Consider the following 23,942-nt stretch of genomic DNA (forward strand, 5'->3'; position numbering starts at 1 on the left):
TGTATAGGGGCGAGCTGTGATTTTGTGCCTTGTGCCAGCCAGATCTGTGTAGGGATTGCAGGGGGGTGCAGCATCCGGAGGTGCCACTATAGTTTGGCTACTGGATGGAGTCTGTAATATGTCTGTGGAGAGGGTCTGGGTTTGGGTCTGGTGTGGTTGATTGGTGACGGCGTTCTGTGTGCCTCTGGTTCTGGTGTCGGTTTTTGTGGGGAGGGCTAATTTCCAGATGTCTGGCAGGCGGGACGTGTCGTCACGCTTGTTCATGTTGTGAGGGTGTTTCTCTATCTCGATGGCTTCCATGATTATTCTCTTGTGGTGATGTTCCATGTTAAAGAGCAATTTGGAATCTGCAAAATTAATTTCGTGTCCTGTTTCTTTCATGTGTTGGAAAAGAGAGGAAGTTTTTTCTTCTTTTTTGACGGCATTCTTGTGTTCTGCGATACGTGCATTTATTCGTCTGTTTGTTTGTCCAATGTACGTGGCTGGGCAGACTTTGCAGGGTATTTCATAGACCCCTTGGTTTTCCAGCTGGATTTTGTCTTTTGGGTTTCTGAGGATATTGGCTATTTTTTGGTTGGTGCAGAAGGCTGTTTTGATATTGTGTTTATGGAGGATTTTGCTAATTTTGTCTGTAGTGCCCTTGATATAAGGAAGGAGGGCCATGCCATTGTTTTCTTCTGTGTCTTGGTTTTTGGGGGGTGTTTCTTTTTGGATTAGCTTCGTAACCCTGTTTTTCTGGTATCCATTGGCGATTAACACATTTGAGAGATTCTGTAACTCAGTTGTCAAGTGGTCTTTGTCAGCCAGGCGTTTGGTTCTGGAGATGAGAGTCTTGGCTACGGAGTTTATTTGTGCAGGGTGGTGGTGTGATTGTGCATGTAAGTAGCGGTTGGTGTGTGTTTTTTTCCGGTAGATAGTGTGTCCTAGGGAGCCATCAGGTTTTTTGTAGATTAGGACGTCAAGAAAGGGGAGTTGGTTGTTGTCTTCTATTTCCATAGTGAATTGTATTTTGGGGTGTAGGCTGTTGAGATGTGTGAGGAAGCTATCTAGTTTTTCTTTCCCGTGTGGCCAAATTACAAAGGTGTCGTCAACATATCTGAGCCAAAGTTTGGGTTTGTGTTCTGACTTGTCTAAAGCATTGGTTTCAAAGTGTTCCATGTACAAATTTGCGATGACCGGTGAGAGGGGTGATCCCATAGGTGCTCCTTCTATCTGTTTGTATCTTTGTCCATTGTGGATGAAGTACGTGTTGGTTAGGCAGTGGTTGGTCAGGTCCAGGATGTATTTGGGGGGATTGTATTTGTTTTGGATGGCTGTCAAGGCTTCATTAATGGGTACTTGAGTGAAGAGAGATACAACATCGAAGCTCACAAGAAGGTCATTGGGATGTAGGTATTGCTTCTTTATTGTTTCTATGAACTGGAAGGAGTTAGTAACGTGTGAAGCGATGGATTCTGCATAGGGCTGAAGTTGCTTAGCGAGAAATTTAGCGAGATTTTGTAGAGGTGAGCCTATGGAGCTGACTATTGGTCTGAGTGGTGTTCCTTCTTTGTGTATCTTGGGGAGACCGTAGAGTTTGGGGCATCTGGATGATTTTTCTCTGGGGATGATTCTTAGCTGGATTTCTTCACTGATAAGAGAGGCTTTTATTTTGGATTTGGTGGTTTTTTCCAGATAGGTGGTGGGATCTGTTTTTATAGGTTGGTAGGTAGGGTCTTGGAGTAGATTTGATAGTTTTGCTTGGTAGTCCGATGTGTTCATCACAACAGTGGCGTTGCCTTTGTCTGCTGGGAGAATGATTATGTTGTTGTCTTTCCTCAGGTTGGTGAGTGCTTTCTGTTCTTCTTTGTGTAAATTGTTTCTCGGTGGTTTGCTGGAGCAGAGGATGTTGGTGACTTCAAGTCTGATTTTATTGGCTTCATCTGGGTCGATTTTGGTCAGGCTAGCTTCGACTCCGCATATGATGTTTTCCGTGGGGATGCGTCTCGGGGCGACTGCAAAGTTGAAACCTTTGGAGAGTACTTTGGTTTCAGTTGGGGTGAGGATCCTGTCTGATATGTTATGTACTGTTTGTTTCATGGGTTGTGGTGGAGGGTGGCTGGGCTTCTGGCGTTTCTCTAGTTTGTAGAGTTTGTTGGTGTGTCTGTCTGTCTTATGTGAGGTCTCAGTTTCAGCTCTCCAGACGGCTAGTTGTTTGCATTTGTCCCAGAGTGCAGGGTGGATTTTGTTACATAGTTTGAGGTGAAGAGTGAGCAGATCTTTGTTGGTTTGGTTTAGTAGGTATCTTTTCTTATGTATTTCGTTTCTGATTAGGGATAGTTCAGTTCGTTTCAGGATCCTTTCGGTAGCTGGGGTTTTAGAGTGGAATTTAAGTTGGAAGCATGTGGGAGTTAAGTTGTTGTCTCGGCAGTTGCGTAGGAACAGGAGATCACATAAGATGGTGGCTCTTCGGATTTCTAGTTTCTCGTAGGTTCTTGTCAGCTGGAAGGTTTCCTCCCCGTAGAGGTGAGATATTTGCTTTCGTAGATTTTCACGGGTACAGGAATGCAGGTTTTGGTGTCTTCGGGTGTCTTCCCGTGTAAGAGTCGGGGTGTCTGGGCGACGTTTCGACGAGGTCTCACTCGTCATCTTCAGGCTGGTGCTTTCGGCTTCTTGTTACTGGAACAGAGCAGAATCTGGTGTTTGAGTTCCTATAAATACTGTTGAGGGGTGTGGTGTATAGCCTCCAACGTTCTGGGCAGAGAGGAAGTTCCTAGATTAGTGTGCCTTTTCTTCTTTTGTTCCTTAATTACTTGAGGGATATCTTGAGTGATTTCATGAGTGATATTCTGAATACCACTGGGTGGGTCATTAAGTGTAGATTAGTTGCTAAAGCTTTCGTGTCTTGACCTCTTGAGCTTGTGAAGAGTTTTTCTGAGAAGATGGCTGTGCTGCATTTAGTTGTGCTCTGGCTTGGCTTCGTGTATAGGGGCGAGCTGTGATTTTGTGCCTTGTGCCAGCCAGATCTGTGTAGGGATTGCAGGGGGGTGCAGCATCCGGAGGTGCCACTATAGTTTGGCTACTGGATGGAGTCTGTAATATGTCTGTGGAGAGGGTCTGGGTTTGGGTCTGGTGTGGTTGATTGGTGACGGCGTTCTGTGTGCCTCTGGTTCTGGTGTCGGTTTTTGTGGGGAGGGCTAATTTCCAGATGTCTGGCAGGCGGGACGTGTCGTCACGCTTGTTCATGTTGTGAGGGTGTTTCTCTATCTCGATGGCTTCCATGATTATTCTCTTGTGGTGATGTTCCATGTTAAAGAGCAATTTGGAATCTGCAAAATTAATTTCGTGTCCTGTTTCTTTCATGTGTTGGAAAAGAGAGGAAGTTTTTTCTTCTTTTTTGACGGCATTCTTGTGTTCTGCGATACGTGCATTTATTCGTCTGTTTGTTTGTCCAATGTACGTGGCTGGGCAGACTTTGCAGGGTATTTCATAGACCCCTTGGTTTTCCAGCTGGATTTTGTCTTTTGGGTTTCTGAGGATATTGGCTATTTTTTGGTTGGTGCAGAAGGCTGTTTTGATATTGTGTTTATGGAGGATTTTGCTAATTATGTCTGTAGTGCCCTTGATATAAGGAAGGAGGGCCATGCCATTGTTTTCTTCTGTGTCTTGGTTTTTGGGGGGTGTTTCTTTTTGGATTAGCTTCGTAACCCTGTTTTTCTGGTATCCATTGGCGATTAACACATTTGAGAGATTCTGTAACTCAGTTGTCAAGTGGTCTTTGTCAGCCAGGCGTTTGGTTCTGGAGATGAGAGTCTTGGCTACGGAGTTTATTTGTGCAGGGTGGTGGTGTGATTGTGCATGTAAGTAGCGGTTGGTGTGTGTTTTTTTCCGGTAGATAGTGTGTCCTAGGGAGCCATCAGGTTTTTTGTAGATTAGGACGTCAAGAAAGGGGAGTTGGTTGTTGTCTTCTATTTCCATAGTGAATTGTATTTTGGGGTGTAGGCTGTTGAGATGTGTGAGGAAGCTATCTAGTTTTTCTTTCCCGTGTGGCCAAATTACAAAGGTGTCGTCAACATATCTGAGCCAAAGTTTGGGTTTGTGTTCTGACTTGTCTAAAGCATTGGTTTCAAAGTGTTCCATGTACAAATTTGCGATGACCGGTGAGAGGGGTGATCCCATAGGTGCTCCTTCTATCTGTTTGTATCTTTGTCCATTGTGGATGAAGTACGTGTTGGTTAGGCAGTGGTTGGTCAGGTCCAGGATGTATTTGGGGGGATTGTATTTGTTTTGGATGGCTGTCAAGGCTTCATTAATGGGTACTTGAGTGAAGAGAGATACAACATCGAAGCTCACAAGAAGGTCATCGGGATGTAGGTATTGCTTCTTTATTGTTTCTATGAACTGGAAGGAGTTAGTAACGTGTGAAGCGATGGATTCTGCATAGGGCTGAAGTTGCTTAGCGAGAAATTTAGCGAGATTTTGTAGAGGTGAGCCTATGGAGCTGACTATTGGTCTGAGTGGTGTTCCTTCTTTGTGTATCTTGGGGAGACCGTAGAGTTTGGGGCATCTGGATGATTTTTCTCTGGGGATGATTCTTAGCTGGATTTCTTCACTGATAGGAGAGGCTTTTATTTTGGATTTGGTGGTTTTTTCCAGATAGGTGGTGGGATCTGTTTTTATAGGTTGGTAGGTAGGGTCTTGGAGTAGATTTGATAGTTTTGCTTGGTAGTCCGATGTGTTCATCACAACAGTGGCGTTGCCTTTGTCTGCTGGGAGAATGATTATGTTGTTGTCTTTCCTCAGGTTGGTGAGTGCTTTCTGTTCTTCTTTGTGTAAATTGTTTCTCGGTGGTTTGCTGGAGCAGAGGATGTTGGTGACTTCAAGTCTGATTTTATTGGCTTCATCTGGGTCGATTTTGGTCAGGCTAGCTTCGACTCCGCATATGATGTTTTCCGTGGGGATGCGTCTCGGGGCGACTGCAAAGTTGAAACCTTTGGAGAGTACTTTGGTTTCAGTTGGGGTGAGGATCCTGTCTGATATGTTATGTACTGTTTGTTTCATGGGTTGTGGTGGAGGGTGGCTGGGCTTCTGGCGTTTCTCTAGTTTGTAGAGTTTGTTGGTGTGTCTGTCTGTCTTATGTGAGGTCTCAGTTTCAGCTCTCCAGACGGCTAGTTGTTTGCATTTGTCCCAGAGTGCAGGGTGGATTTTGTTACATAGTTTGAGGTGAAGAGTGAGCAGATCTTTGTTGGTTTGGTTTAGTAGGTATCTTTTCTTATGTATTTCGTTTCTGATTAGGGATAGTTCAGTTCGTTTCAGGATCCTTTCGGTAGCTGGGGTTTTAGAGTGGAATTTAAGTTGGAAGCATGTGGGAGTTAAGTTGTTGTCTCGGCAGTTGCGTAGGAACAGGAGATCACATAAGATGGTGGCTCTTCGGATTTCTAGTTTCTCGTAGGTTCTTGTCAGCTGGAAGGTTTCCTCCCCGTAGAGGTGAGATATTTGCTTTCGTAGATTTTCACGGGTACAGGAATGCAGGTTTTGGTGTCTTCGGGTGTCTTCCCGTGTAAGAGTCGGGGTGTCTGGGCGACGTTTCGACGAGGTCTCACTCGTCATCTTCAGGCTGGTGCTTTCGGCTTCTTGTTACTGGAACAGAGCAGAATCTGGTGTTTGAGTTCCTATAAATACTGTTGAGGGGTGTGGTGTATAGCCTCCAACGTTCTGGGCAGAGAGGAAGTTCCTAGATTAGTGTGCCTTTTCTTCTTTTGTTCCTTAATTACTTGAGGGATATCTTGAGTGATTTCATGAGTGATATTCTGAATACCACTGGGTGGGTCATTAAGTGTAGATTAGTTGCTAAAGCTTTCGTGTCTTGACCTCTTGAGCTTGTGAAGAGTTTTTCTGAGAAGATGGCTGTGCTGCATTTAGTTGTGCTCTGGCTTGGCTTCGTGTATAGGGGCGAGCTGTGATTTTGTGCCTTGTGCCAGCCAGATCTGTGTAGGGATTGCAGGGGGGTGCAGCATCCGGAGGTGCCACTATAGTTTGGCTACTGGATGGAGTCTGTAATATGTCTGTGGAGAGGGTCTGGGTTTGGGTCTGGTGTGGTTGATTGGTGACGGCGTTCTGTGTGCCTCTGGTTCTGGTGTCGGTTTTTGTGGGGAGGGCTAATTTCCAGATGTCTGGCAGGCGGGACGTGTCGTCACGCTTGTTCATGTTGTGAGGGTGTTTCTCTATCTCGATGGCTTCCATGATTATTCTCTTGTGGTGATGTTCCATGTTAAAGAGCAATTTGGAATCTGCAAAATTAATTTCGTGTCCTGTTTCTTTCATGTGTTGGAAAAGAGAGGAAGTTTTTTCTTCTTTTTTGACGGCATTCTTGTGTTCTGCGATACGTGCATTTATTCGTCTGTTTGTTTGTCCAATGTACGTGGCTGGGCAGACTTTGCAGGGTATTTCATAGACCCCTTGGTTTTCCAGCTGGATTTTGTCTTTTGGGTTTCTGAGGATATTGGCTATTTTTTGGTTGGTGCAGAAGGCTGTTTTGATATTGTGTTTATGGAGGATTTTGCTAATTATGTCTGTAGTGCCCTTGATATAAGGAAGGAGGGCCATGCCATTGTTTTCTTCTGTGTCTTGGTTTTTGGGGGGTGGATTAGCTTCGTAACCCTGTTTTTCTGGTATCCATTGGCGATTAACACATTTGAGAGATTCTGTAACTCAGTTGTCAAGTGGTCTTTGTCAGCCAGGCGTTTGGTTCTGGAGATGAGAGTCTTGGCTACGGAGTTTATTTGTGCAGGGTGGTGGTGTGATTGTGCATGTAAGTAGCGGTTGGTGTGTGTTTTTTCCGGTAGATAGTGTGTCCTAGGGAGCCATCAGGTTTTTTGTAGATTAGGACGTCAAGAAAGGGGAGTTGGTTGTTGTCTTCTATTTCCATAGTGAATTGTATTTTGGGGTGTAGGCTGTTGAGATGTGTGAGGAAGCTATCTAGTTTTTCTTTCCCGTGTGGCCAAATTACAAAGGTGTCGTCAACATATCTGAGCCAAAGTTTGGGTTTGTGTTCTGACTTGTCTAAAGCATTGGTTTCAAAGTGTTCCATGTACAAATTTGCGATGACCGGTGAGAGGGGTGATCCCATAGGTGCTCCTTCTATCTGTTTGTATCTTTGTCCATTGTGGATGAAGTACGTGTTGGTTAGGCAGTGGTTGGTCAGGTCCAGGATGTATTTGGGGGGATTGTATTTGCATGGCCCTCCTTCCTTATATCAAGGGCACTACAGACAAAATTAGCAAAATCCTCCATAAACACAATATCAAAACAGCCTTCTGCACCAACCAAAAAATAGCCAATATCCTCAGAAACCCAAAAGACAAAATCCAGCTGGAAAACCAAGGGGTCTATGAAATACCCTGCAAAGTCTGCCCAGCCACGTACATTGGACAAACAAACAGACGAATAAATGCACGTATCGCAGAACACAAGAATGCCGTCAAAAAAGAAGAAAAAACTTCCTCTCTTTTCCAACACATGAAAGAAACAGGACACGAAATTAATTTTGCAGATTCCAAATTGCTCTTTAACATGGAACATCACCACAAGAGAATAATCATGGAAGCCATCGAGATAGAGAAACACCCTCACAACATGAACAAGCGTGACGACACGTCCCGCCTGCCAGACATCTGGAAATTAGCCCTCCCCACAAAAACCGACACCAGAACCAGAGGCACACAGAACGCCGTCACCAATCAACCACACCAGACCCAAACCCAGACCCTCTCCACAGACATATTACAGACTCCATCCAGTAGCCAAACTATAGTGGCACCTCCGGATGCTGCACCCCCCTGCAATCCCTACACAGATCTGGCGGGCACAAGGCACAAAATCACAGCTCGCCCCTATACACGAAGCCAAGCCAGAGCACAACTAAATGCAGCACAGCCATCTTCTCAGAAAAACTCTTCACAAGCTCAAGAGGTCAAGACACGAAAGCTTTAGCAACTAATCTACACTTAATGACCCACCCAGGGGTATTCAGAATATCACTCATGAAATCACTCAAGATATCCCTCAAGTAATTAAGGAACAAAAGAAGAAAAGGCACACTAATCTAGGAACTTCCTCTCTGCCCAGAACGTTGGAGGCTATACACCACACCCCTCAACAGTATTTATAGGAACTCAAACACCAGATTCTGCTCTGTTCCAGTAACAAGAAGCCGAAAGCACCAGCCTGAAGATGACGAGTGAGACCTCGTCGAAACGTCGCCCAGACACCCCGACTCTTACACGGGAAGACACCCGAAGACACCAAAACCTGCATTCCTGTACCCGTGAAAATCTACGAAAGCAAATATCTCACCTCTACGGGGAGGAAACCTTCCAGCTGACAAGAACCTACGAGAAACTAGAAATCCGAAGAGCCACCATCTTATGTGATCTCCTGTTCCTACGCAACTGCCGAGACAACAACTTAACTCCCACATGCTTCCAACTTAAATTCCACTCTAAAACCCCAGCTACCGAAAGGATCCTGAAACGAACTGAACTATCCCTAATCAGAAACGAAATACATAAGAAAAGATACATACTAAACCAAACCAACAAAGAGCTGCTCACTCTTCACCTCAAACTATGTAACAAAATCCACCCTGCACTCTGGGACAAATGCAAACAACTAGCCGTCTGGAGAGCTGAAACTGAGACCTCACATAAGACAGACAGACACACCAACAAACTCTACAAACTAGAGAAACGCCAGAAGCCCAGCCACCCTCCACAACAACCCATGAAACAAACAGTACATAACATATCAGACAGGATCCTCACCCCAACTGAAACCAAAGTACTCTCCAAAGGTTTCAACTTTGCAGTCGCCCCGAGACGCATCCCCACGGAAAACATCATATGCGGAGTCGAAGCTAGCCTGACCAAAATCGACCCAGATGAAGCCAATAAAATCAGACTTGAAGTCACCAACATCCTCTGCTCCAGCAAACCACCCAGAAGCAATTTACACAAAGAAGAACAGAAAGCACTCACCAACCTGAGGAAAGACAACAACATAATCATTCTCCCAGCAGACAAAGGCAACGCCACTGTTGTGATGAACACATCGGACTACCAAGCAAAACTATCAAATCTACTCCAAGACCCTACCTACCAACCTATAAAAACAGATCCCACCACCTATCTGGAAAAAACCACCAAATCCAAAATAAAAGCCTCTCCTATCAGTGAAGAAATCCAGCTAAGAATCATCCCCAGAGAAAAATCATCCAGATGCCCCAAACTCTACGGTCTCCCCAAGATACACAAAGAAGGAACACCACTCAGACCAATAGTCAGCTCCATAGGCTCACCTCTACAAAATCTCGCTAAATTTCTCGCTAAGCAACTTCAGCCCTATGCAGAATCCATCGCTTCACACGTTACTAACTCCTTCCAGTTCATAGAAACAATAAAGAAGCAATACCTACATCCCGATGACCTACTTGTGAGCTTCGATGTTGTATCTCTCTTCACTCAAGTGCCCATTAATGAAGCCTTGACAGCCATTCAAAACAAATACAATCCCCCCAAATACATCCTGGACCTGACCAACCACTGCCTAACCAACACGTACTTCATCCACAATGGACAAAGATACAAACAGATAGAAGGAGCACCTATGGGATCACCCCTCTCACCGGTCATCGCAAATTTGTACATGGAACACTTTGAAACCAATGCTTTAGACAAGTCAGAACACAAACCCAAACTTTGGCTCAGATATGTTGACGACACCTTTGTAATTTGGCCACACGGGAAAGAAAAACTAGATAGCTTCCTCACACATCTCAACAGCCTACACCCCAAAATACAATTCACTATGGAAATAGAAGACAACAACCAACTCCCCTTTCTTGACGTCCTAATCTACAAAAAACCTGATTGCTCCCTAGGACACACTATCTACCGGAAAAAAACACACACCAACCGCTACTTACATGCACAATCACACCACCACCCTGCACAAATAAACTCCGTAGCCAAGACTCTCATTTCCAGAACCAAACGCCTGGCTGACAAAGACCACTTGACAACTGAGTTACAGAATCTCTCAAATGTGTTAATCGCCAATGGATACCAGAAAAACAAGGTTACGAAGCTAATCCAAAAAGAAACACCCCCCAAAAACCAAGACACAGAAGAAAACAATGGCATAGCCCTCCTTCCTTATATCAAGGGCACTACAGACAAAATTAGCAAAATCCTCCATAAACACAATATCAAAACAGCCTTCTGCACCAACCAAAAAATAGCCAATATCCTCAGAAACCCAAAAGACAAAATCCAGCTGGAAAACCAAGGGGTCTATGAAATACCCTGCAAAGTCTGCCCAGCCACGTACATTGGACAAACAAACAGACGAATAAATGCACGTATCGCAGAACACAAGAATGCCGTCAAAAAAGAAGAAAAAACTTCCTCTCTTTTCCAACACATGAAAGAAACAGGACACGAAATTAATTTTGCAGATTCCAAATTGCTCTTTAACATGGAACATCACCACAAGAGAATAATCATGGAAGCCATCGAGATAGAGAAACACCCTCACAACATGAACAAGCGTGACGACACGTCCCGCCTGCCAGACATCTGGAAATTAGCCCTCCCCACAAAAACCGACACCAGAACCAGAGGCACACAGAACGCCGTCACCAATCAACCACACCAGACCCAAACCCAGACCCTCTCCACAGACATATTACAGACTCCATCCAGTAGCCAAACTATAGTGGCACCTCCGGATGCTGCACCCCCCTGCAATCCCTACACAGATCTGGCGGGCACAAGGCACAAAATCACAGCTCGCCCCTATACACGAAGCCAAGCCAGAGCACAACTAAATGCAGCACAGCCATCTTCTCAGAAAAACTCTTCACAAGCTCAAGAGGTCAAGACACGAAAGCTTTAGCAACTAATCTACACTTAATGACCCACCCAGGGGTATTCAGAATATCACTCATGAAATCACTCAAGATATCCCTCAAGTAATTAAGGAACAAAAGAAGAAAAGGCACACTAATCTAGGAACTTCCTCTCTGCCCAGAACGTTGGAGGCTATACACCACACCCCTCAACAGTATTTATAGGAACTCAAACACCAGATTCTGCTCTGTTCCAGTAACAAGAAGCTGAAAGCACCAGCCTGAAGATGACGAGTGAGACCTCGTCGAAACGTCGCCCAGACACCCCGACTCTTACACGGGAAGACACCCGAAGACACCAAAACCTGCATATATATATATATATATATATATATATATATATATATATATATATGTTTTCAATAACAATAATCCAATGTACACATCATTGTCTCAATAACGAATTATAATATCAATTCCAATATCAATCAAATACCCAAATCTGACTGCATAGATTCAATACACACTGAAGTTTAACAAAAGACCTTCAGCCAGCTGAAATTCAACCTTTAGCTTCAAATTAGAAATGCAAACGATCTTGCAAACAAATCTAAGCTGCGAGCATGAAGTAGGAATGCCATCAAAGAAAATGAAAAAAGTATCCTGTCTCTGCTTGATTCCATTCCCCCTTCTCTGACTTTCTGTATGCTTATCTGCCGCAAACAAACTTGAAAGCCTCATTCTCACCTCACCCGATTACCAGAGCAAACAAGACCTTTCAATTGCCCTGAGGTTCCAGCAGATTAAGTCACTGCTTCTGCTCTGAAAGGTCCTGGAGCTGCCCTGCCCAGCTTTCTCACTCTCTCCAGCACACCACAGTCTCTGAGAGAAGCAAACACTCTTAAAAGCAACCGAGCAAAGGATGTAGGAGTTAAACTGGAGGATTCCATGCTATGTCACCAGGAAAAGACTCCAGACTCCTGCAATGAGAAGAGAAAAAATAACACAGCCTGTTATCCATTTGGGTGGATTTCAAGCATAGGCTGTTAACCTCATTGTTGTGGGCTATTCCTCATCTCCGATTGATTTGGAAAGTATTTAATTTGGAAAGCATTTGAGACCTGGCTGTTGTTGCCTTTCTTCTTTCTCTTTTTTTCACTGATAGCAGGAACCATTGAGAGCAGTAAATGGAAAACATCGTTTTGTGTCTCTAAAGGGAAGCACAATAGGTTCTCGGAAATACAAGCTGACCCCCAAATAGGGAAATTGATTCACACACTCATTTAAAACAACCTTTTAAAAATTAAATCATTTGTTCTCTGCTTGCCAAGGCCCAGATGTGGGATGACGAGGCCTTCAACGAAGTTGTGAAGCGAGACCGAGGAGGTGGGTTCAGTTTTTCTCATGTTTGTTCGAAGGCTTCCATAACTGCATCCTCACCACACACCTCAGCTGTGTAATTCATTCTCAGACCAACGTTGTTGTCAAAGGGCTAAATTCACTTTGGGGATAAAAGTGGGTTGCTCAAGTGATTTCATTAAGGTTACACTTCTGAAATATACTCAAGAGTCGAGTGTGGATTTCATGCTCTTTATTCAGCTCATAGCCATGAGGAATGAATGTTCCCCCAAAATATCTGCTTTATATACATTATTTACACAATTGGCCGCACGTGATTGGCTAATTCCTGGATTCTTCTGTAGGCCAATCAGGTTGCAGATTCACTTCCACCTGGAGCTGGATTGGGTGGCTCCTGCGGACCAAACATACTGCTGCATTGTTCTAGGACCAATCAGACTGCTGCATTTGGATTCTATTCAACTCAGTACATAACAACTTCTGTGTCCATTTTCCTTGCCAAAATAAAAATAAAAATAGAAAAGTGGGGAAAAAAGCCCCCAAGGGGAGAAGAAGCAATCAGACCAGAGGAACTCCCATCAACCAAAGCAGAGAGGGTTTTTTTTTTATAAAAACAAAACAAAACCTGAGAGCAAAACTAGGTGTGATGTAGAGAAATATGAAAGCACGTTGTTTTCCCCAAAGAATTCTGGGAGCTGTAGTTTCTATTCCCTTTACAGAGCTGCAATTCCAACCAGCTGTTAGCAGGCTGAGCCTAGGCTCATTGTAGTAGAATGGCGAGGGAGAGATGGACTGAGGGGCAATGATTCTCCCCTGACAGAGAGGGCAGGGCAAAAGGAAGTGGTGTGCACACAAACATGCTTGTATGAGGTAGAGATAGAAGTCAAAAGATCTTCATCCATCTAACTGCTTTTCATCCAATTGCTGTTTGTGTGCCCTTCGCAGTATGTCTGCATAGGGCACTTCTGGATACACGGTGTGTGGAATTTCACATAATTAAATTATGTAATTAATTGCATTATTCTATGCTGTTAATTTAAGGGACGCAGGTGGCGCTGTGGTCTAAACCACTGAGCCTCTTGGGCTTGCCGATCAGAAGGCCAGCGGTTCAAATCCCAGCGACAGGGTGAGCTCCCATTGCTCGGTCTCTGCTCCTGCCAACCTAGCAGTTCAAAAGCATGCTAAAAGTGTAAGTAGATAAATAGGTAGTGCTCTGGTGGGAAGGTAAACAGTGTTTCCCTGCGCTGCACTGATTTCGCTGCTCCGTTGCGCCAGAAGCGGCGTAGTCATGCTGGCCACATGACCTGGAAAAACTGTTTGCGGACAAACGCTGGCTCACTCGGCCTGTAAAGCGAGATGAGAGCCGCAACCCCAGAGTCGTTTGCAACTGGACTTAACTGTCAGGGATCCTTTACCTTACCTTTTTATGCTGTTCACTGGCAAACAAAGGAAACATAGCACATAAGCAGGAACAGACATCAAATAAGTATCATTTGCAGACTGAGAACAACAACTGTAGCAAACCCCAGTTGTACTCACTGGATTGATTCCATTGCAGACATGGGATGAGTAAGAGAACACCAGCAATTTATGCTCTCATTTCTGTTTCTGTCAGGATTCTCACATCTACGTGTGCATCTTGCCTGTGCATTTTGTTCATGCTGGGTGGAAAAAACAACATGTACTGTAGATCCCTCTCTGTGTCATCACTGATTCTGTATCCTGACTCATCATTCCATAAAGCTCTTGGGTCCACCATTAGCTCAAGTTCAACAACCTATTACATTCACAATGGGGGCATGAACTGGTTCTGTGCAAGTGTAGATAACCCCCCTGGTTTCACATTCTGATGCCATTAGCCACACCTGGCCCCGGCTGTTTAAAGTTATGCTTGGCTTGCTAATTATGAGTTAAAAGCTTTGGCTCCCTCTAGCATTGAGGCATCGAGGGAATGCACACCTGCCAGGGTCTGAAAAAGTCTAGGTTTTTGCTCCCTTCCTTGACCTCGTAGTTCCTGCCTCCTGGAAGCAAGGCAAAGAAAGCCAGATCAGGTATTCTAATATTTGGATTCATAATATTCCTAAAGTTATGCTAAAAGTGAAAACCATAAAAATACTTTGTGTTGCCATGTTTTACGGTTAAGAAAATAGACTGAAGCTGTTTTATTCTGCTCTGCCTACAAGTTCTGAGTTACATGATCATTTATTCCATCCTCATCAAATGGCTTGCATTTTCATTAGTCTACCATGCAGTGCAGGGATGCAGGTGGCGCTGTGGGTTAAACCACAGGGCCTAGGGCTTGCCGATCAAATGGTCGGCGGTTCGAATACCCGTGATGGGGTGAGCTCCCATTGCTCGGTCCCTGCTCCTGCCAACCTAGCAGTTCTAAAGCACATCAAAGTGCAAGTAGATAAATAGGTACTGCTTCGGCGGGAAGGTAAACGGCGTTTCCTTGTGCAGCTCTGGTTCTCCAGAAGTGGCTTAGTCATGCTGGCCACATGACCTGATAGCTGTCTGTGGACAAACGCCGGCTCCCTCGGCCAGTTAAGCGAGATGAGCGCTGCAACCCCAGAGTCATCTGCAACTGAACCTAACAGTCAGGGGTCCTTTACCTTTACCATGCAGTGCAGCCAAATCCCTCTCCTACTGACAACCTGGTCACTTTTTGAGATGATTGAGACTGGAGACACAAACACTCCTAAGCACCGTCTCCCTCTAGAGAAAGCTTGTTCAAACTTTTTTTTTTGGGGGGGGGTCCTGCCAAGCTTCCAGGAAGCAATGGAATAGATGGGACAATGGCTAGGATGCAGGTGGAGGAAAACCTGAAGCAAATCCATCTAGTAAGGTCAGACAAAACTCACCTTAAAGCTGTGGTGGAAAACCTGTGGCCCCATCTGGAGGATTGCAGATTTCCTATCCCTGGTGAAGGTATTAAACAACATGATGGGTTCTGTGTCATATATTCCTGAGAGAACCTAGGACTACCATTGAATTTTTCCAAAAGAAAGTTTTGGGGTTAACCTGGACTGATGTCTAAGGAATTCTGAGGGAAGAAGAAATAACTTCAGTAACCCCACCCCAAACCACTGAAAGTCTCCACCCAAATTTTGAAGCCTGAAGAAGAAGCTGCAAAAGCTGGAAGTGTGGGCAGGCAGTGAAAGACAGGAATGTCGACCCAGTACTGTCTGCTTAGGAGAAACCTCTGGAAGAAACCTCAAGGAAAGCAAAAAGTCTTCCAGTAGGGCCAGTGGCATTTCTCAAGGGGTGGCTGGGTCTGCACATCATGGGGCTCTGTACTTTACCAACTGCACAGGAGGCAGGAATTCAACAGGGGCAGCTTTTTCCAAAGTTTTATCTTCATGATGAGGAAAATTGCATGAGCTGACTTTTGGACTTTCTGCGCACCAGTTAAAGGCACAGAACTTCTCTCCAGACCTCAAGATGTCAACATCCAGACTAATTTTTCTATTTTCCCCAGTTACCCCTCTACCACCTGCATTTTGATGTTCTGAAGGATGCTAAAGCTTGTGCGCATTTTGTCCTAATGAAGATGTTGCCCGACTTCAGGTTTTGAAGGGGTTTCCTGTATGGACTAACATGGCTGCCTGTTTTTTCCCCTTCTAGGGGATTAGCAGTGGGAGGAGCTTATCAGAGTTTGCAGGGCATCAGTTGAAGAAGGAGCAAAAAGGGTTTTCTTGTGTCTGTGTGTTTCTTTGTGGCTGATTAGCTGTTTTCCCTGTGTAAAGGTCAGAGGGGGCAGGGTTTCTGTTGAGGCAGGGGATTAGCTGTGGGAGGAGCTTATCAGAGTTTGCAGGGCAGCGGCGCGCGCAGTTAGATCCATCTTTTAGATTTAGGGGAGCTAGTCTCAAACGTTTGTTGGGGGAGATCTAGGTGTTTTTTTGTGTGGGGGAAGTTATTTGTCCTGTCTTCAAGCTTTTTATGATGGAGGACCTCTGTAGCCAACCCCAACGACACGATCTCAAGATGGAAGGGGAGGGAACAGCTGCAGTCGCCTGCGATTCCTGCGCAATGTTTGCCATCTTGCCAAAGGTTGCAGGCAGCTTTACCTGCAGCAATTGCATGTTGATTGCCCTCTTAAAAGACAAAGTCCAGCAACTGGAGGAACGTGTAGCTACGCTCCAAAGAATTAGAGAGCTGGAGCTCTTCTTGGAAGCAACAGAGCACACCGTCTCCACCAAGGAGGAGACAGGGGACTCCCCTGAGAAGGAGTCTAGTTCACCAACACAGGAGCCAGATATATGGAGAAACGTGACTCAAAGACGTAGGAGGCCCAGGGTTCACTCTGATTGCTTAGAAATACACAATCGCTTTGAGGTCCTCTCCCCTAGCATGGAAGACGAAGAGCAGACTCCATTTGAGGATCTCTCCCTCATTACAGTCGATCAGGTATATGAAGACGAGCAGCAAAGTCAGTCCTCAGGGAATGTGCAGGCGACCTTGGAACGGACAGCTCACGGAAGAACCCCGACCAAACCCAAGAGGAGGCATGTAGTGGTGATAGGGGATTCCCTACTGAGGGGAACAGAAGCAGTGATCTGTGGGCCTGACAAGATGTCTCGGGAAGTGTGCTGTCTCCCCGGGGCTAAGATCCAAGATGTAACTGAACGACTGCAAGGAATCATAAAACCCACTGACAAATACCCCTTCCTCTTGGTTCATGTGGGAACCAATGACACTGCAAGCAATAGCCTCCAGAAGATCAAAAGAGACTACGAGGCTCTCGGCAGGAAATTGAAGCAACTAAATGCACAAATTGTCATCTCATCTGTCCTCCCAGTTGAACAACGTGGCCCAGGGAGAGAGGGGAAAATAGTGGAAGTGAACAGCTGGCTTCGCAAATGGTGTAAACAGGAACGGTTTGGATTCTTAGATCACGGACTGCAGTTTCTTGAAGATGGACTTCTGGCAAGTGATGGGCTGCACCTCACAACGGTTGGGAGAAATGTTTTTGCCAAAAATCTCAGAAACCTCATCAGGAGGGCTTTAAACTGACTAATGTGGGGGAGGGAGACAGTGCTCCTGAAGGTAGGAGTCTATCAATTAATGAAGTTGATCATCCAAATGTCATAGACCAAATGGAGCAAACAGCACGCGGACCTAGTGGTGGGAGGAAAAAATCCTTAAATAAGAGACACGGGGGAATGATTAATGGACTTCAATGTCTGTACACTAATGCGCAAAGCATGGGAAATAAACAAGATGAGCTTGAGCTCTTGGTACAGCAAACTAAATATGACATAATAGGCATCACTGAAACCTGGTGGGATAAGTCCCACGATTGGAATGTAATAATGGGGGGATACAATCTATTTCAGAGAAACAGACCAGACAAGAAAGGAGGAGGAGTGGCGTTATATGTCAGGGATGTGTATACCTGTGAAGAGATCCAAGATTTAGATCCTCAAAGCCAAAGTGAGAGCATTTGGGTCAAAATTAAGGGAGAGAAGAATAACAGAGACCTCATTGTGGGAGTTTACTATAGATCCCCAAGCCAAACGGAGGACATAGATGATGCCTTCCTGGAACAGATGGCCAAGCATGCAAAAGGAAGGGAGATAGTAGTAATGGGGGACTTCAATTACCCGGATATTTGTTGGACGTCAAACTCAGCCAAGAGCATAAGGTCAAACAGATTCCTCACTGGCCTTGCAGACAACTTCATTGTCCAGAAAGTGGGAGAAGCAACAAGAGGAACAGCCATTTTAGATCTGGTCCTAACCAATGTTGATGACCTGGTTAGTGGGGTAGAAGTGGAAGGATCATTAGGCGCGAGTGATCATGCTCTTCTGAAGTTTACTATACAGCGGAAAGGAGCAGCCAAGCATACTAGGACTCAATTTCTTGACTTTAAGAAAGCCGACTTCATAAAACTTAGGGAAGTGCTGGGTGAGATCCCATGGACAACAATACTAAAAGGAAAGGGAGTTCATGATGGCTGGGAGTTTGTTAAGAGGGAGATACTAAAAGCACAACGTCAGGCAATACCAATGAGACGGAAACATGGAAGGTGCCTAAAGAAGCCAGGGTGGCTATCTAAAGAACTTTTAACTGAGTTAAGATTAAAAAAGGATGTGTACAAAAAATGGAAAAGGGGGGAAACCACCAAAGAGGAATTCAAACAAATAGCCAGCACATGTAGACACAAAGTCAGAAAAGCTAAAGCACAGAATGAACTCAGGCTTGCTAGAGAGGTTAAAAGCAACAAAAAAGGCTTTTATGGGTATGTCCGTAGCAAAAGGAAGAACAAAGAAACAATGGGGTCACTCAGAGGAGAAGATGGTGAAATGCAAACAGGGGACACAGAAAGGGCTGAACTACTCAATGCCTTCTTTGCCTCAGTCTTCTCCGATAAAGAAAACAATGCCCGACCTGAAGAATTTGGAGCAAATGATTCAGCAAAGGAAACACAGCCCAGAATAACTAAGGAGATAGTACAAGAATATTTGGCTAGTTTAGATGTATTCAAGTCTCCAGGGCCAGATGAACTGCATCCAAGAGTATTAAAAGAACTGGCAGATGTGATCTCAGAACCACTGGCAGTCATCTTTGAGAATTCCTGGAGAACAGGCGAAGTCCCGGCAGACTGGAGGAGGGCAAATGTTGTCCCTATTTTCAAAAAGGGGAAAAGAGAGGACCCAAATAATTACCGCCCAGTCAGTCTGACATCAATAGCAGGGAAGATTCTGGAGCAGATCATTAAGCAAACAGTCTGTGAGCACCTAGAAAGGAATGCTGTGATCACCAATAGTCAGCATGGATTTCTGAAAAATAAGTCATGTCAGACTAACCTGATCTCGTTTTTTGACAGAATTACAAGCCTGGTAGATGAAGGGAACGCAGTGGATGTAGCCTACCTTGATTTCAGCAAGGCATTTGACAAGGTGCCCCATGATATTCTTGTAAAGAAGCTGGTAAAATGTGGTCTTGACTATGCTACCACTCAGTGGATTTGTAACTGGCTGACTGACCGAACCCAAAGGGTGCTCATCAATGGTTCCTCTTCATCCTGGAGAAGAGTGACTAGTGGGGTGCCACAGGGTTCTGTCTTGGGCCCGGTCTTATTCAACATCTTTATCAACGACTTGGATGATGGACTCAAGGGCATCCTGATCAAATTTGCAGATGACACCAAACTGGGAGGGGTGGCTAACACCCCAGAGGACAGGATCACACTTCAGAACAACCTTGACAGATTAGAGAACTGGGCAAAAATAAACAAGATGAATTTTAACAGGGAGAAATGTAAAGTATTGCACTTGGGCAAAAAAAAAAATGAGAGGCACAAATACAAGATGGGTGACACCTGGCTTGAGAGCAGTACATGTGAAAAGGATCTAGGAGTCTTGGTTGACCACAAACTTGACATGAGCCAACAGTGTGACGCGGCAGCTAAAAAAGCCAATGCAATTCTGGGCTGCATCAATAGGAGTATAGCATCTAGATCAAGGGAAGTAATAGTGCCACTGTATTCGGCTCTGGTCAGACCACACCTGGAGTACTGTGTCCAGTTCTGGGCACCACAATTCAAGAAGGACACTGACAAACTGGAACGTGTCCAGAGGAGGGCAACCAAAATGGTCAAAGGCCTGGAAACGATGCCTTATGAGGAACGGCTAAGGGAGCTGGGCATGTTTAGCCTGGAGAAGAGGAGGTTAAGGGGTGATATGATAGCCATGTTCAAATATATAAAAGGATGTCACATAGAGGAGGGAGAAAGGTTGTTTTCTGCTGCTCCGGAGAAGCGAACACGGAGCAATGGATCCAAACTACAAGAAAGAAGATTCCACCTAAACATTAGGAAGAACTTCCTGACAGTAAGAGCTGTTCGACAGTGGAATTTGCTGCCAAGGAGTGTGGTGGAGTCTCCTACTTTGGAGGTCTTTAAGCAGAGGCTTGACAACCATATGTCAGGAGTGCTCTGATGGTGTTTCCTGCTTGGCAGGGGGTTGGACTCGATGGCCCTTGTGGTCTCTTCCAACTCTATGATTCTATGATTCTATGATTCTACTGTCCAGATAAAAATAAAGTGCCAAATCTGTATATGCAGAACCTGGCGTGTCAGGCAGTGGGGGCTAAGGGGTCTACAGCCCCCCAAAAAAATTCAAGGGGGGGTTGTGACCCTGCTCTGCCTCCTTCTCCTTACCCAATGCTCTTTGGAGAGAAGGAGGCCAAGCTGTGCACTTCCCATTCCCCACCCGGTGCATAACACCAGCATTGCAGTGGCGGGACACATGTCTGTCCTGGCCAGGCATGTAAGAACTGATGTCCTAGGCAGGGGCGGGACATGTCACTTGATGTGTCACATGATGTGCCCCTCCATGTGGGTGGCAAGTTGGTGCCCCGGTGCAGATCTTGGATGCTTCCTTCAGACACAATGTGGGGGTGGGAATGGAAAACACACTGTGGTTTCTGGACCTGTTAAAACTGTTCAACACGTTTAGCCCAAAACAAGTTACTTGGTTCATGCACAGCCTACAGATTTTGCTTTTCTAATGTCTGTAACCCATAAATGTGGTTTCTGGAGGGAGGAAAAAGAAAGGAAACACCAGACATATATATATATATCTCCCCCAAAGGTTGAAACAAGGAACTGTCCCTTCTGAGCAGCAGCTGAGTGCCCAAATCCACATATCTACACAGTTTTGTTTTTAAATGCAACCCTCTAGGTTAGCCAGAGAGAAAAGGCCCAGTCTGTCCCATGTTTCCTTTTGCAGAAAAGTCTGCTCCATCTGGCAATTATGTCATGTGCAAAACATACCCCATGACCAGGACTAATGAGGCAAAAGGTGGTTGGGTGGGGGGAGAAGAGACCCAAAACATAAGACTCGTGTATTTAAGAGGGGGGGAGTGATGTAGCCTTCCCTCTGGCTAGAAATTGGCCTGGCTGAATTTCCTTATCCCAGTGTAAGCACCAGGGCCCCTGCTGAACAGACGCCAAGTCAGAACAGCTCTTGGAATCTGGTCTTTTTCTTGTCTACGGTTACAGAATTTTCCAGAAGGTTTTCTCCCAGTTCTGTTAAAAATGACTCTGTGGCTGTGTACACACTGTACATTCAAAGAGTACCCCCCCCCTTCAAAAAGGGGAAAAAAACAGAATCCTGGGAACTGTAGTTTACCCCTCACAAAGGTACAGTTTTCAGGAAACTTGAGGTGGGGAAAACACACCTTAAATGGGCTTCAAATGTATGGTGTGTGCGCAGCACAGAGGTCAAATTATCTGAAAGGAAAACAACTACCATATTTTTCGCTCTATAAGACGCACTTTTTCTCTCCTAAAAAGTAAGGGGAAATGTGTGTGTGTGTTATGGAGCAAATGCAGACTGCGCAGCTATCGCTGAAGCCAGAACAGCAAGAGGGATTGCTGCGCAGTGATCCCTCTTGCTGTTCTGGCTTTAGGGATAGCCGTGCAAAACCTCTTCAGGGCAGTGGAAGTGTTCCTCCCGCTGCCCTGAATAGGTTTTGCGTTGCTTTCTCTGAAGCCAGAACAGCAAGAGGGATCACTGTGCAGCAATCCTTCTTGCTGTTCTGGCTTCTGGGATTCAGAATATTTTTTTTTCTTGTTTTCCTCCTCCAAAAACTAAGTGTGTTTTATGGTCGGGTGCATCTTATACAGCGAAAAATACAGTATACTCATGCAAAGAAGACACTGCTCTTGAAAGGAAGGAGTATTTGGTCCATGTTACAATGAACAAGGTCCCTTGTGGGTAGAGTGGTTTGGTTTGTAAGAGCATGAGATACTTAATCTCAGGGTCGTGGGTTCGAGCCCCACATCATCATCATCATCATCATAATTTATTATTCATACCCCACTCATCTGGCCAGGCCTCCCCAGCCACTCTGGGCGGCTTCCAACAAAATATTAAAATACAGAATGGATCAAACATTAAAAGCTTCCCTAAACAGGGCTGCCTTCAGATGTCTTCTAAAAGTCTGGTAGTTGTTTTTCTCTTTGACATCTGGTGGGAGGGCGTCTGCAGGGCGGGTGCCACCACCGAGAAGGCCCTCTGCCTGGTTCCCTGTAACTTGGCTTCTCACAGCGAGGGAATTGCCAGAAGGCCCTCGGCACTGGACCTCAGTGTCTGGGCTGAACGACGGGGGTGGAGATGCTCCTTCAGATATACATTGAGCAAAGGAGTCCTGCATTGCAGGGGGTTGGGCAATATGACTCAATATGACCCCATCCAACTCTACAATTCTATGGTTCTATAATTCCCTCTCTACCTCTTGTAATTTAACTGGTTCTGGGAAGAAAAACTGTGCATGCCAATCAGGGCAGGCATTGGCACATGTTATACTGATGAAAATGCCAGGGTCCCACTACTGCTGACCCCTGCTTGGGCCATTGCCCGTTCCTCTACAAAAAAGTTATTGGAACCTGGAACTTAGACAAGCACTAGGCAGCTGGATTCCCTGATTTCTTTTCTCATTTCATAACACTTCTCTAATCTTCTAAGTCAGTGTTGTAAACTGCAAATCACCTTGCGGTAAATGCATATGCAAATTTGGTAGCATTAGTACCTATAGAAATTGTTACTTCTGGTTGTTGTTCTTCTATGTTAGCCAGAGAAAGAAGGCCCAGTCCTTCCTACATTTCCTTTTGCAGGTGTGGGGGACTCCCTGGTCCTGAATGGGGTAACTGTGCCCCTGAAGGACCAGGTGCTCAGCCTGTGGGTCATTTTGGACTCACAGCTGTCCATGGAGGCACAATTCTCACAGGTGAATTCTGCATCTAGGGTGGCTGTCTACCAGCTCCATCTGGTATGCAGGCTGAGACCCTACCTGCTTGCAAAGTGTCTAAACAGAGTGGTACACGAATTGGTTATCTCCCGCTTGGGCTACTGTAATGCGCTCTATGTGGGGCTACATTCGAAGGTGACTCAGAACCTACAATTAATCCAGAGTGTGACAGCTAGACTGGTGGCCGGGTGTGGCTGCCTGGACCATATAACACCAGTTCTAAAAGAACTACACTTCCAAGTGCAATTCAAAGTGTTGGCACTGACCTTTAAAGCCCTAAACGGCTTTGGCCCTGTATCCCTAAAGGAGCCAGTTCACCCCAGGAGACATTGAGATCTAGCTCTGAGAGGCTTCTGGCGATTCCCTCAGTGTGATAACTGAGGTTACAGGGAACCAGTGATGTAGAAAATAGCTAAAGAAGCTGAAAACCAAGACCAAATAAACCAAATGAAGATGTCCTAAGAGAAATATGAACCTTTCCCTCAGTTTTGCCTGTTAGTCTGCTCTGCTCTGCTTTTAATTCGTTGCTCCCGTTATTCTTTTCCTTCAAATCCTTTCTTTCCTTTCTGTCAAATAAAGCGTTTTTCTTTCTTCCCTGCACTGCCCATTACCCTATTTCCTGAATTTACCCTATCTCTATTTTTATAATTGTATCCAAGTATTTTCTTGTAATTGTCTCCAGGTAATTTTAAATTGTATCTAGCTATTTCTCTTGTAATTGTGTCTTTACTACATATAAATGTGAATCCCTAAGGTGATCCTTATGCAATTGTTACATTTGGAGTCTTTGCAATGGAATCGACCCCTTTCTATCCTTGTGCCTTATCAGTGTTTGTTCAAATTCTCAATGATTGTATCTGCTTTCAGGAAAATAAGAATTGGAACCCATATGTTCAAATTGCATCACTTAATTGTAACCACGAAAGCATAAATGTTATTT

General features: G+C 45.0%; 1 protein-coding gene across 1 annotated transcript in view; it reads right to left on the minus strand.

Moving 5' to 3' along the window:
• The window catches only part of ACRV1 (acrosomal vesicle protein 1), a 48,936-nt gene extending 28,454 nt beyond the window's left edge, over window positions 1-20,482 (minus strand). The window contains exons 1-3 of the mRNA XM_082200685.1: window positions 20,409-20,482; window positions 15,106-15,163; window positions 13,784-13,905 (exon numbers count right to left, since the gene is read on the minus strand). Coding sequence (XP_082056811.1) covers window positions 13,784-13,905; window positions 15,106-15,138 — 155 coding nt within the window. The 5' untranslated portion in view covers window positions 15,139-15,163; window positions 20,409-20,482. The remainder of the gene's footprint in view (window positions 1-13,783; window positions 13,906-15,105; window positions 15,164-20,408) is intronic.
• Between the last annotated feature and the right edge of the window lie 3,460 nt (window positions 20,483-23,942).

The sequence above is a fragment of the Podarcis vaucheri genome (assembly GCF_965113315.1).
Source record: "Podarcis vaucheri genome assembly, chromosome: 15".
Lineage (NCBI taxonomy): Eukaryota > Metazoa > Chordata > Lepidosauria > Squamata > Lacertidae > Podarcis > Podarcis vaucheri.